Here is a 14198-nt window from a genome sequence, read left to right on the forward strand (position 1 = left end):
AGCACCTGAGAGTGCACATTTGGAGTACTTTGTCGAGTTTTGACCTCCCTAGTACAAGAAAGACAATGAAAGACTGGAGTGAGTCCCCTGGAGGGCCAGCATGATTATTAGGGGGCTGAAGAACAGGCCATAAGAGGACATGCTGAGAGAATGGGCTTTGTTTGGCCGTAAGAGAAGGTGGCAAAGGGGGGGATCATACGGTTGTCTTTAACGACCTAATAGGAAGCTATAGAGAAGATGGGGCCTGACTCTTCTTAAAGGTGCACACTGGAAGGATGAGAGTAAATCAACACAACCTCGAATATGGGAGACTTTGACTCACTGTAAGGAAAAACTTTTTCACCATGAGGGTAATCAAATATTGAAAAAGGCTGTCCAGGGAGGTTGCTGAATCTCTACCATTGGAGATGTTCAAAATTCAACTGGCCACAGCCCTGACCAACTTGATTGAGTTGAACCTGCTTTGAATAGGAGGTTAGATGAGATGAATGACAAAGGCTCATTCCAACTTATGGTTCTGTGATCGTACAATGCTGTATATTTACAACTTGAAATATTAACAAAATAATTTAAATTATTAATCTGCTTTTATAACGATGATAAGTAATATCACCCTACTTGTCATCTTCAGTGAACGTTTTCCTAGAAGAGGAGAAATGCAAGACGAGCTGAGCAACAAATCCACTGACAAGATTACACCAAACTACTCTTGTCCTTTATGCAGGCAAAGTACTAACTGAAAGCTTCATCTGTAAAAAGTAAGAACTGCAAGATCTGGTCAAGGCAAAGACAGGTGCTTGAGAATCTTTTCCTAGTCTTAGTCTTCATATCTCATTTAGGCTCCTTGCTGGCTGTCTTCATCAGCATTCTAGTAACAAAACCTAGTAACACTTTCTTTAATCAGCTGTTTAGCAATTCAAAGTATTCACTTTTTCTTCCTTAACTTTTTTTCATATAGGTTACCCGCATAAGCACTGAGACAAACCTAAAAGGCTTATTAGCTTTAAAAGGTTTAGCGGAACAGAGAGCTAAGTCCGGCATATATTGAACGTGTCGATTTTACTCGCCACTACCTATTTATTTAGGACATTTTTTAAGATGAGAACAGCTCTTATACAAGATGTATCCAAAATTATATAAACACTGGAATTAATTTTAAATTCATTGTATGGGGGAAAAAACAAACAAACAAAAAATTATGTCCTCAAATGCTCTAATTGTTTTCAGGTAACTTACATGACTGCAATTCATTGATGAAATAGATGAAGCCATTACATACCATCAGATGTGTCTGTTTGTGGAGAATACCCCTCGGATAAATTAAAGGTCCCATTATCGGTCCAAGATACTTCCGATACATCTGTGTCAGACACTGACAGCTCTTTGGCAACAACTGCAGGACTAACCTACACATAAAGAAGTCCCATACATGGCATTCTTATACTCAAAAAATTCACACTACAGGGAGCCAATGCTTAGATACTGAAAAAGAAGCCTCTTGCATGTCATACCAATATAAATCATCCCCTACTTAAGCTTTAATCGTAGAAACATGAACATAATAGGAGTATAAAATACTTAGAAGTGAAGCATCCCTCTCCTTCATAATTCAAAGCTGTATTATACTAAAGCATAGAAAATTCCCATTATTCATTCTGAAAGTAATATCCTACTGTAATGAAAGCAGAATGAGCCTGCAAATACAAAATATGCATAAATGTAAAGAAATGCATAAACTGTAAAAATGCATAAATGTATCAAAAAACCCATTATTTATAAGACAATAAAAAATTAGCTAAATAAAAAAATCATTATCTTTTACGAATTTATACAACAATATTCAATTACATCAGCTACAAATTTTTATCCCATGGGATATAAATATTTTTTTTCAGAATACAAAAACACCTTCAAAGCACTCGCTGTCAAAGTCAGGCTCTATACACTATTGCATAAGAATTTGTATAAATTGGATTTTTTTTTATATCAATCAGTGTTCTGATTATAATGGAAAATCGTTTGCCATACAGTTATTTAGAAAGGAGGTATTAGAGTATTCTCATACATATCTAGAAAGAAATTTATAGATAATATACTGATTTACACTATCATTGAAAATGATCAGACAAGTGATTACACAGGTATCTAACAAATTACATAGGTTTTCTATGAACGTTTCCCTTTTATATTTTAATTTGATAAAAATTAGCAGCAATTTCACTGTTATAAATAAAAATAGCTGCCTTTGCTATTAAATTCTAGCTTAATCATTCCACAGCCATTACAAAATAAAGACATTCTTAGTTTAGTAGGCCAAAGAAACCATTACCTTGAAGGTCAGAAGTCACAAATGCAGTTAAGTTAATTAGTATAAGCCTAAAGATGGAGACTTTGAATCACTTTTAAAGCATACCGCTTAGTTCAGGAACACAGCCTCCTGGGCAGGTTAAAGTCTTCCACAGAAACCAGAGACAGTAGTCTAGATACTCTCCATTATCTACATAGATTTTAAAACCAAGATAGGGCTGACTGAAAAAAAAGTCACCTTAGGACACAGGGCTGATATGTCTAATTCACTGTCATCTTCTGTGGGTTTTGTTTTTGCTGTTTCTGAAAGAAAAAAAAGGTATTTTTTATCCTACTCATGACAATGGACTTCCAGGTTCAGTGTATGTTCTCTGTCACACAGCTTGTGTAGTACAGTAAACTTTCACCTCTTGACCCAGTGCATCATTTACATAATATGCTACTAAGGTGAGGGGCTACATATTTATCAAAATGCATAGTGCAGCAGCCAAAGCGGGAAAGAGATTGTTGCTCTGAAATACATTCCAACACATTTATTTACTTAGTTTCAGAAGTCTCTGTTGCTCACCATAATATAATGTTCCCTGGCAATATATACCTGTCTTTTAAACTACACTGCTGGTACAATGCACAGTTGTAACATACTATTAAAACAGGCAGTGTAGTTATCCCAGCACATTACTTTTACATCAGAACATGCAATTTTCTGGATAATTGTGTGTAATCTTCATTCATAATACCCTTCTTCTTCTTTGCATCCAGTTCCCCTGCATTCACAACATTTATATGCAAATATGCATTCAAAGCATCCTCCGAAGTCTGGTAGAATGCTGCCCCTAACAGATGAACGGAGACACAAATTTCGCCTCCTCTCCTCTTAAGAACAGTGTCATGAATACTTTAAACTGAAAAGTTTAAAGCTGAAAAACACAGTCGTATTATTCTTGGTTGCCTATTTTTGCAACTCGCTATTTCCTTTCTCGTGCCAGTACAGCAGTTTGTGAACCCATGTGGTGAACGCAAGTGGTGAAGCAAGGTAGGTAACTTGTCTGGGTTAAATTAAACTGGAGGGTGAGAGGCAGGAAAGAACCAATCTAACCACAACCATTTCCCCAGTGCTGGCTTATGAAATTTATGAAGCAATAGTCTGATCTCTCTGCCAGTTTCACCTAGAAGTAGAACAAGGTGGAATAATGCATGAAAGAAAAATTTCTATGCATTATTCCTTATTTCCAACAACTACTGCATTATATGTAAGAGAAGGGGAAAAGGCAGATGGTTCCTCTCATTGTGTCCAGGAACAGCACCTTGTATGATAAGTGATTACAAGAAATGCTTGTTTTAAAGCAGATACGAAATTTACTGATGAAACACTAACTAAAAAGGCTACCTGCAAGTAATGTGACTACAATACAAAGGTTTAATTAATCAAAACTGCAGCACACACAGAAAGTAAACTAAAGGTAACATTGTTCATATAAATATTTTTCTTGAAATAGCTTTATTACTCAAAATCTAAAAGCTTCCGATGTTATAAAGATTTCAGGTTAGATAGGTGACATTTTGTTTTAAACTGATTTCTCCCCTAACTAAAAACTTTTATTAATTCGTAGCTACTATCCTACTGCAATTCTTAAATGCTCATTGAGTATTTGGGGAAGAAAACAAATTCTTGTTGCTGTTGGGAGTGAAAACAAGGCGGATTTAGATACTGTAACAGAGTTCAGTCTCTTACTGAAAATTCTGTTACGTACTCATTTCGTCTTCTTGAGTGAGTCTATCTCCTGGGTAAGTTTGCCTTATCTAAACAGAGATAAGCATTGCATACCTTACAATGAGTAGTTTTTTCTGAAAACCCACAAGCAGTACAAGTATGCTTATGCAATCAAGTATGAAGAGAATCATCAGTCTTGCCTTGTTTCCTTTCATGAAATAATTTTTTTTTACCACACCCAGACATCAGACATACATTATCACTCCTTATAAAGCTAAGAATGGTAGCCAGGTTCAAAGCAAGAAATACCTTTACAATTGGCTTCACAGGACAAAACAAACTGTCTGCAAGGTGAATAAAATTTTCTCTGCGTACAGAAATACATTACTAGGGACTATACTTAATTACTCACCAGATCTCTCTTTTTTCTTTTGGTTGATATATTCCACTATTCCAAAATCTAGTTTCATCAGAACAGTCTTAATTTTGTTGCACACTTTCTGTCCAAATTCATTGCACTTAAGGAAGGGACATAAAAAGGCACACAATACTGTGATAAAAATGAAGACAGAGAGAAAAATTTTATTGAAATATTGCTTTATAAGAAGTTACTCAATAAAGATTAAACAATGCATTTGCCTAAGATAACTACTAATTTTACATAATGCAATTAGTTTTAAATAAAAAGCACTGTGAAATGCCCACGTCAGACAAACTGTTAATGTCAAATCCAGTTTCTAGGAGCCATTCCCACTCACTGCAGAAAATACCACTGTATTCATATCAACTGACAGCTTTTTTACTTCCAGCAAGGCACAATTTGTGATCACTATAACATTTATCACGATCTTGATTGAGTCTGATTTTGGTATCTCTACCTGAGAAACATGGCTATGCAACATTGTACCAGAATCAACAAGCTGAAAAAACTTGTAAGCTGACTTCCATATGACAAAAAACACTTGTCAGAACCTACATATATATGTATATATGTGTATATATGTGCATGTGTGTGAGTATATATAAATAAATAAATAAATAAAATACTCCCTAGACAGAGACCAAATAATGAACAAACCACATACATAAATCATGACTGAAAAAGAGACTATACTTACACAGGACATAGGAGAGGACAACTCCAGGAATGTAACTTCCCAAGACAGTGAAAAATGTACATACACTGCAGACTAGTAGGCAAAACTGGCAAAAACATTAAAATTGGCCATTAACACTTCCACTATTTAAATATTTAGATCATTTTGCAAAAGAAAACTGTTGCATGCTAAATGAAATCTAGAATGCAGTGAAAAATGGAAGTTGTTTTTTTTTTTAAATTAGGAAATACCTTAACACTTCCTGTGCAAATAAGCATCAAACAGTTCATTTTGGCTAATTAAGATGTATCCACTCTTCTACTGCAAAAATAAGCTATTTTTATCATTTACTGTAAAGGTTTAACAAGCTCATGCTTATGGCTAAAACTACTAGAAAACACTTCACCTTCATTACACAAAAAAGGCTAAACAGTTGATATGCAGAAAAACACCCCAAATCACTAACTGAAGTATTACAATGCATACTTGCTGCATGCTTACAAAAGCAAAAAATCCTTCCGATGAGTACAGTTCTCTCCCCTGTTGTGGCACTTCGTGAAACCGCTTTCTCTTCTATGCTGGCAAGCATTCTCTTGGTGCTTGTTGGCTACTCTAGCATCCCCGCAACAACAAGACTGAGCTGAATATTCAAATATAAAACTTGAGATTCAGCCTCTGCTGTGACTGAGACACATAGTGCATCTTTCACAACTGCACAACGCTGAGTACATAATTGATCTGTTGAAAGTTTACAGAAAGAGTCTGTTCGCTTTTGGAGTTGAATTGCAATAAAATGGTTAATTCAAAGAAATTTTGCACACAGCGTCAGTGCCTAATTTGCTTATAATTGTAACAGTAAAATAATAACACTGCTCAGAGAATAAGGTCAGGAAAAACAAAGGAAAACATGGCGTCAAAATTAGCTTTTCTAAATCAGGGTTAGATAGATCTTAACATACAGTTACTGTGTCATGTTACTATAGGACAAAATTATGGGACTGTGTATACTGATGCCGCATTTCCTTACCTCAATATACACCTACTTCTTTTAAATATAACTTTATTATCCTAAACATGTTACTTCTTTTTGTATCATTTATACATCTTTGAAATGCATTTCATCCTGTTGCTCATATGTATTTTCAGTCTAAATTCCTAATATTTGAGTGGGGTACTACATACTTCCAATTTGCTAATTCTGAAGGGCCTGTTTCCATGAAAGATTTTGTGGCAAAGTTAACTGAGATCAAAAGAGGGGGGGAAAAAACTCCTAATCACCTTTTAAATTTTTATAATTAGCAATACAAGTATAAAAATGACATCTACCATTGCCATGATATACTTCTATATTATTTATATTTGTCTTTGGAAAAAGAAAGCTGCTTCACTTTTGCCTAGAACTACGTAATAATCTTCTTCCTAGTAGGAAAAAAGAAACCTCACTCTTGCTTGCCTCTTCATGAACTGGGTTCTCCAGCTCAGTCTTTCCAATAAAAAACCCCAAACAACTGTATCTCTATAGAGGAAACATTATCACAATAAAATAGGAAGGATTCTCTTCTACCATATAATACTTGTGCAGCTATTTCTGAAACCTAAATTATTTGGAAAAAAATGTGTATGTTTAGGAACTGTGTACTTTTCCTGCTTTTTCAAGTTTTTATTAAATGGTGATGTTTTAAATTTCCTTTCCATGGAAGGACTGGTGAATTTCCAGCAGCTGTAAGGGGAGGGACTGTACTGCTGTGAACTTTAGTGTGAGCAGCTTTCCTCACTGATGACCTAGCTGCGTTCTGCACAGGAAGAACTTAGCAGAAGCTCAAGACTGAATGCATCATAATGTGTATTTTATTTTTCAAGTGTTTGTTTTTTTAAATCTATGTCACCAAACTGTTAATCTCACTTGGGAGTGCTTACCTTGCCAGGGTTTTGTTCCTTGAAGTGGGACATTTCTTGAAGAAATACAAATAAATTCATCAGTGTTTCTGAAATGCACTGATTTATTCTGGGTCTGTAGTCTTGCCTGGAACTGATGACCTTCCAGCTGAGTAAACCAAACAAAAACACCGAACAACTTTGGTTATAGCTCATATGAAAGTTGAAACTGGTTGAAAACATTTGAAGCCTTATCAGCTTCCAAGCCAATCATGTTGTAAAGCTATAGCCTCCAGTGATCGAATGGCTGCTGCTATGCTACAGATACCTGTGCTCATTTCCACATATTTTATATTGGGCTAATTCCACCTTCTTTAATCAAATAAATTCTGTTCAGTAGTAGCAATTCTTAGTCCATACAAGCAATTATGGAAGAAATTACTACTTATTCATTCTGGCCATATGAAAAACCTGAGTTCAAGGCACAACTGTAATCTGAATTAAGCAATTGAACGCCAAACTTGTTTCTTAATGTTAATTTTTTCTGAAAAAATATACCACAGTACTTTTAATTGCCACAGGATGGCCATATATATTAATACATTTAATTTCATGCATATAATCCTTGTGCTTTTTCTTTTCTATTTTTCGTGGTGTTCTGCAAACTATGATGATCTTTAAGAGATTGTTATCCAACTTAGAAAAAAAGAAATTGCTCTTGAAGTCTTGATGTTTACATTCATTTACTTACTGAATTTTTATTTTTCTATAATGTTGAAGGACTGTTTCTAAAGCTTAGCTTATTACTGTTCAGTCCTTTTAATAAAATAAAAAGAAACTGTACTGAAGAATTTGCTGAAAAACATGACAAAGCATATATATCTAATTTGGGGCTGATCAGTTTAGACAGTATCTAGTTTGAATTATCACATCATATACCTTTTTGGAGTAGACAAAGCCTTTACGACAAAGATGCTTTATGAAACAACAAAAGAAAGGAAAAACATAGACAGGCCAGTCAATGTCAAATCAACTGGTACGAAGCATGGATGTACCACCATGCAAATATTCAGAATATGAAGTAAATTCTGCACCAGTTTTACAAAGTTATCTTTCACATAATTCACTGTTCAATACACACACTTTTGATCAGAGTGAACGCAAGTAAGGCATAAACAATCCCACAGTCATTTTACTCTCATACATAATCCATTAAATGTCCAATGCGTCACTACATTAATAGTAAAGTTTTGTCATAGGTGGATCAAATTACAGGATAAATCAAAAACTACATCATGAAAAAAAATTAACGTATAAGCATTGCTGTGCAGCAATAAGGACATACACATAGACTGTCAGATCAAACTGCCAACTCATATTTCCACATAATTACTCTGCTATTTAGCTACCGCAACACCACAAGGCCCTGTTAGCAGTTCTTGTTATTCAGAATGCAAACGCCTTCTGATATTTCCCTGGCACAACTTAAATTTTAGCAAGCTTTAAATTAAGCGACTGATGAGTTTTTTGCTATTTAAACTTCACCCTGTATGAATGTGGTGCTCAAAAGTAACATTTAAATATTTCCTTTAATATTAGGAATACCAAGATATGAAATTCTATTTTTTTGGTAGTGAACACAAGACTAATAAAAAAATTATCTATCATCACTTGTAAAAATACCTGCAGTGATTAAAAACTTCCACATTAATAGTATCCCTGTTCAACAACAGATTGCTTAGTCATTTTTATTGGCACATACTGTAAAAGTTAAACACCATCATGAGCATTTGGACTTTTCTCAGTTGAAAGCTGGCTGGCAGGTTGCTTCTGTCTACCGTTTCTACTGAGGACACATACATAACCTACCTTTGCTGTACTGTATTTTATTAGCTATGATTTAATGTGCATTCTTACTAATAAGGCACCATTATGTTTTAGGAAATGAACTTGTTAATGTCTCTCATTTCCTGAGACAAGGAAAGCCATGAAGATTTTAAAGTTTTGAACATATGTTTGCATTTTTGTGAGCAAATGTACAACAGCCCTGATGTCCATAGGCTATTGAGACTCCTGGCTCAGGTTTGGAGTTTTGTTCCCATAAGTGACAGACAAAATGGTGCATACTTAAAATCAGAGCACTGCTTTTTAATTTGCTTAACACCTAACATTTTCAAAACAGATGTGGATCCCTACCCCACCCTACCCAAACAGGCTTTTTCAGTCTATAAAACAGATGTGTACAGTAATGTTTTTATATGGGCATGTGTTCACACTCCACTTGCACCACGAACGGCACTGCAGATCTTTCTAGCAAGAGCAACTGGTTTACTTAAGACAGTCCAACGAGATAATGCTTGAAGGAAAATGGATTTGAATTCTGGAAATTATTTACTTGAAAGTTACACATATAATTGCACTGGATTACAGGAGATATATTGATTTTTCCTAAAAAGACAAGCTTCTGACTTGCTTCTCTTTGTAGGGCTGGAGCTGTATGCTGATACTGCACTGAAAGGGAAGTGCTCTCTCAGATGGCAGCACGCAAGATAGACTAACATAGTACTGAAGGGATGGTTATTAAAAGGATCAAGTGGCCTAAATTAGGCAGAAGCTTTGACCAATGAATCATGATATCAAGTAAAATAATGTAGTCCACACTGTTTATTAAATTATAACATCAAATGAAAAGAAAAGTTTGAGATTACACGCTTACCTCTGATTTCTGGTCACAGATTAATAACAAAACTAGACAAATGATAAGTAACTATATATATAAATGTCTATTTCACTTTATTTTCCAACTAAAAAAAAAAATCTATTTATAAATTTTCAGTTGTATAACCCAAAAGATATGTCACTTCTATTTTACAAACTATGATAAAAGGAGAAAGCGAACTCTGAATTTCAAATCCAATGTCTCAGCAAAGAGAACAACAAACTTAAGTTCTCCTTAAAATCTTTAACTAACATTTCAGCCAAACACCACACAACATGTCTGACATCCAATTTAGCAAGGTCTAAAGCCACTTTTTCTTACAATTATAAATTTTTGCTCTCATTTCTCCTAAAAACAGGATAAGAGGATTTTGGGCTTATGTTGAATTGTACATTGGTCCAACTGCTGCCAACATTTAAATTTGTGAATTTTTACATACGTATATCTAAGTCAGGAATAAGTCGTCTTCTCCCACATACACGATACCCGTTTTTATTCTATATGGGAATGTTACATACCTTCTTTCTGTTGCACTGCAGACATAATTGATCACTTGGAAGCAGCTTTCCTAACATAATGGACACTAACCACATTCTTCTATTTTTAGATACTTGGTCTGAGCAGCTTCATTTTTGTAAAAAAAGTCAGCAATAATTTTGGTCAAAAATGTTTATTTACACACATGGACAAATTTCATCTTCCTCTATACCTATATTTAACTATCGTACATCAACTTCGCCACAAGGTGGTGACACAGCAACATTGGTATTAGAGCAAGGTTTGGGAGCCATTTCATACAGAAGATAAATAGCACGCATGGGGGATTCATATTCACACTATGGCAGAACATGACTTAAAGAAAAACTAGTATTTCAACCACAATGTAAACCTGATTAAAGTTCAAAACCCAAACTGTTGCCTTATTCCTGACTTTATTACATTATTTATTATAGTATAATATTTATAGTATTGCAGTAGTATGAGTTCCTTTTACTTACAAAACATTCAGGGTGAGGGTTTTTTTCCCCACTTAAGAGAAAAAAACATGAACAATCTAAAATAATGTACCTGAAATTCATAGGATGAGAGTCTTATGTCTTAGACCAAGTGACTTTTGTAAGACAGAGAAAATGCAGCATATTTTCCAGCCACGCATGGCACTGCATGCAGGTATTTGCCTCTGACAGAGGATGTGAATAAAACCATTAAGTAACTCATGAAGAACACTGCAGGAACCCAGCGGGAGGGATTAGCAATGTTACACAAAACTTTTTGTCCGCCTCCCATCCACAATAGCAATTTAAATTTCCATCCCTTCTGATAATTAGTGGCTTGAGAAAAATAGTATAAAAGGGTTTTGTCTTAGGAGAACTGCAATTTTTATGGATAGGCTACTTTCCTTAAAGAAACATTGCTTTCAGCTTTAGTAAACCATTCTGCAGCATTAACGAGATGTATTTTAAGAGTTGCCTGTTTATTCTAATGATGAAAACTAGTATTATGACAGTATTCCGAATTACAAAATCCTTTTACAGACTGTACTCCTATCCTTTATTTGAAATTGCTGACCATCAAAGGGGAACTTCATGGAAGCACAAAGACAGAAAACAGATATGCCTGATGCCTATTATCAAAACAGAGTTTTGAAATATATAGGACAATTGTAGATAGCTGGCTTACTAACTTTAAGGTAATTGCAAAAACGGGATCGGGGAGGGGAAGATGAAAGCATAAACTACAATAATAATGCATACTATTTTCATATACGCTAACCACCAGTATAAAGACAATATAGATTAAAGAGGAGGAAATACAACTGGCACACTGGGATAACTAGTAACAATTCAAAACAAACATGCAAATTATGTAGAAATTTGCAGGGAATTATGCACATTTGCAGGGAACGTTCTCTGGAGTTCCTTCTCTTGGTTGTTAATAATGCTTTCTTTTGCCAAGTTTAAAGGATGCTGAAAGTATGAGTTGCAGTGCAGATAAAAAGTATTGCTAGATGCTTTGGCCCAGGGGTCTGCATGTGGTGTACTGACAAAGAAGCCAAGCAGGAAGAGTGGATGGTACAGGTGAAGTTTGCTTCAAAATATTACAAACCTACTATTAAGCTTGCTCCGCAAAAGCATACTGAGCAGTTTCTTGTAGGCCACAAGAAATCATGAGACACCTTTGTCAGTTCTACTACAGCCACACTTTTCTATTTTACAAGGAACACCAGGGACTATTTTGAAGTCTTACTCTGATCTCAGGCAACTAGAGGTATGAGAAAGTCAGCTTGCTGATCTTCAGTGCAACAGTCAGATGCACATGCCGCCTCTTCTTGTTCACACCTCCCAACAACTGCCAGCCCTGGTAACATCTGTCTCTCCTGTCCCTTTTCCCCAGAGCCCAGTGGAGCAGCAGTGTTACCCAGAGGCCATAGGGTTGGAACCAGGGGGCAGCAACAGAGACCCTCGTGAAGGGGGACCGAGAAAGAAAGGAGGTACAGCGTGTATTTGTACGTGTGCGGAGATAGAGAGGTTATGTCATGACCTTGCAGAAACAGAGAGAAACATTAAACTTGCATTAGATCAAAAGCTGACAGACACATAACGATGCATACTCCAGACAAATTCCACTTTTCAATGATCACATTTAAAGACAAAAGAAAAAAAGAAGATACGTGAACTGACGCAGATGATGTGGAGTGCATGACATCAGTCAACCAAGAACATAAAAAACTACTTCAGCATAATATTAGTGGAGTTACTTACACTACCTTCATAAAGGACTTAAATATGAACCCTACACTTTCTGCCAAAACAGCTTTTGGGACTCCTGTCAAGGTGCTCCTTTGGTGATATAAGCAGCCAGCTCTCTCTGAACACCTTCGAAGGTTTTTGTGCACGATTTAGAAAGAATAACATTTTATGCTCCCATCACTTATATGGAGTTTGATATAAAGTACTACACTTCTATTCTAAAACTGTTAATAAGATTGAAGGTGTTCAGAGAGAAAATTAATTACTCATTTCCTTCTGACTCCCTACTGCATCGTTTCTGAAACTGAGCAAATGTTCAAACTGTTACTCAGTAGCTGAAAAAAAAAAAACACCACCACCCTCCCGCCCCAGATGCTTCAACCCATCACAGTCACAAACTCTGGCCAGAAGAGTCAGTGGCATTACATTCTCTAAAAATGACTGATGGTGTCATGCTCTCATTTTGTATCTAGACATCTGTTCAAGCAAAGCCCCATCACATTTCTCTCAGAAAGGTCAGTAGCTCTCATGTTACTGGTTTAAAGATCTCTTCGTGATGTGCTGGATTTTTTTTAATTATGTGTACACAGTTTTATATGTATCTTCATGTAGACACGCTACTCAGAACAGCAGCAGTGACGAAGTACACCATGGTGTGGTGGATCTGAAGGATTGCACCTACATAAACAAAGAGTTAGTAATTACAGCGCTTCTAAACCTTCTTGATTTCCCAACTGTAACCACACACGCTTGAAACCTGTGCAGACGCTGTAATTTTAAGGGTAACTTAGAATGTGTTAGTCAAGGTGGAAGAGCTGAAAGGTACATTCCCAAAAATATGTAAATCAAAATATAGGTAATATGGCTCTTTTTTAGTCTTTTAAAAAGTAGTATCTAGAGCTTATGGAATGATGCAGCTGTAAGGGATGTGGATATCTAAGGACAAACCTCACAGGCAACCTGGAGTTAAGTATGAAACTTGACCAAATGAAATCAAGTATGTAAACTGTTAGCAAAACCCAATCAATCAAGCAGGTTTACCTTTTCAGAGCTTTCACAGGTCTCTCCTGTGAGGAAAGGAATCACCACAGTGCAGAAGGCAGTGATTATTACGATGCAGTTACACTTCTTTGAAACAAACATTTTATACCCGAAGACCTATGCCAAAAATATATTTTAAAATTGTCTTCTGAATTATTTAGGTACAGAGATAATGGATATAAAATAGTATTTAGATAAAAAAAGTTTGTGAAAAACATTTAAAATGGTTTCTTACATTTGAATTTCAGGTGACCACATACTCAAAATGAAAATAACCATCCTTCTCTCTCTCCAAAATATAAAATAGTCTAAAAAGCACATTTTACAATTAAGTGTATTAAAGTACCAGTGGCAAAGCCTCCAAAATCTATTATTGAACTGTGTGGTAGAAAACAATGCTATATTGATTAGCTTTACTGTAATACAATGTAGTAAGTTTGTGAATGTTATGTGCCCTACATGGAAAGACATAATAGCAAGCACCACTAAACTCACAGCATAGCATCTTAATGACCTACGTGGCTAATTTAAAAGGTGATTATGTCGAATTGTGCTTTATCCTGTGCCACTTTTGGATCCTATGCAATCATTAAGTATACTAAAATAATTATATTTGTGTCATGTGGCTGTGACCAAGTCAACAAGACTTGCAATTTAAATGAATCACTGAGGCACCATGTAAAATCCTGCTTGCT

At 35.5% G+C, this 14198-nt stretch overlaps 1 protein-coding gene across 1 annotated transcript in view; it reads right to left on the bottom strand.

Annotated features, from left to right (window-relative positions):
* The window catches only part of RETREG1 (reticulophagy regulator 1), a 69116-nt gene that overhangs the window by 4959 nt on the left and 49959 nt on the right, over positions 1–14198 (bottom strand). Inside the window, exons 5-9 of the mRNA XM_059815492.1 lie at positions 7036–7162; positions 5140–5224; positions 4434–4571; positions 2546–2610; positions 1280–1406 (exon numbers count right to left, since the gene is read on the bottom strand). Of these exons, the coding sequence (XP_059671475.1) occupies positions 1280–1406; positions 2546–2610; positions 4434–4571; positions 5140–5224; positions 7036–7162 (542 nt within the window). The remainder of the gene's footprint in view (positions 1–1279; positions 1407–2545; positions 2611–4433; positions 4572–5139; positions 5225–7035; positions 7163–14198) is intronic.

The sequence above is a fragment of the Gavia stellata genome, chromosome 3 (assembly GCF_030936135.1).
Source record: "Gavia stellata isolate bGavSte3 chromosome 3, bGavSte3.hap2, whole genome shotgun sequence".
Classification (NCBI taxonomy): domain Eukaryota; kingdom Metazoa; phylum Chordata; class Aves; order Gaviiformes; family Gaviidae; genus Gavia; species Gavia stellata.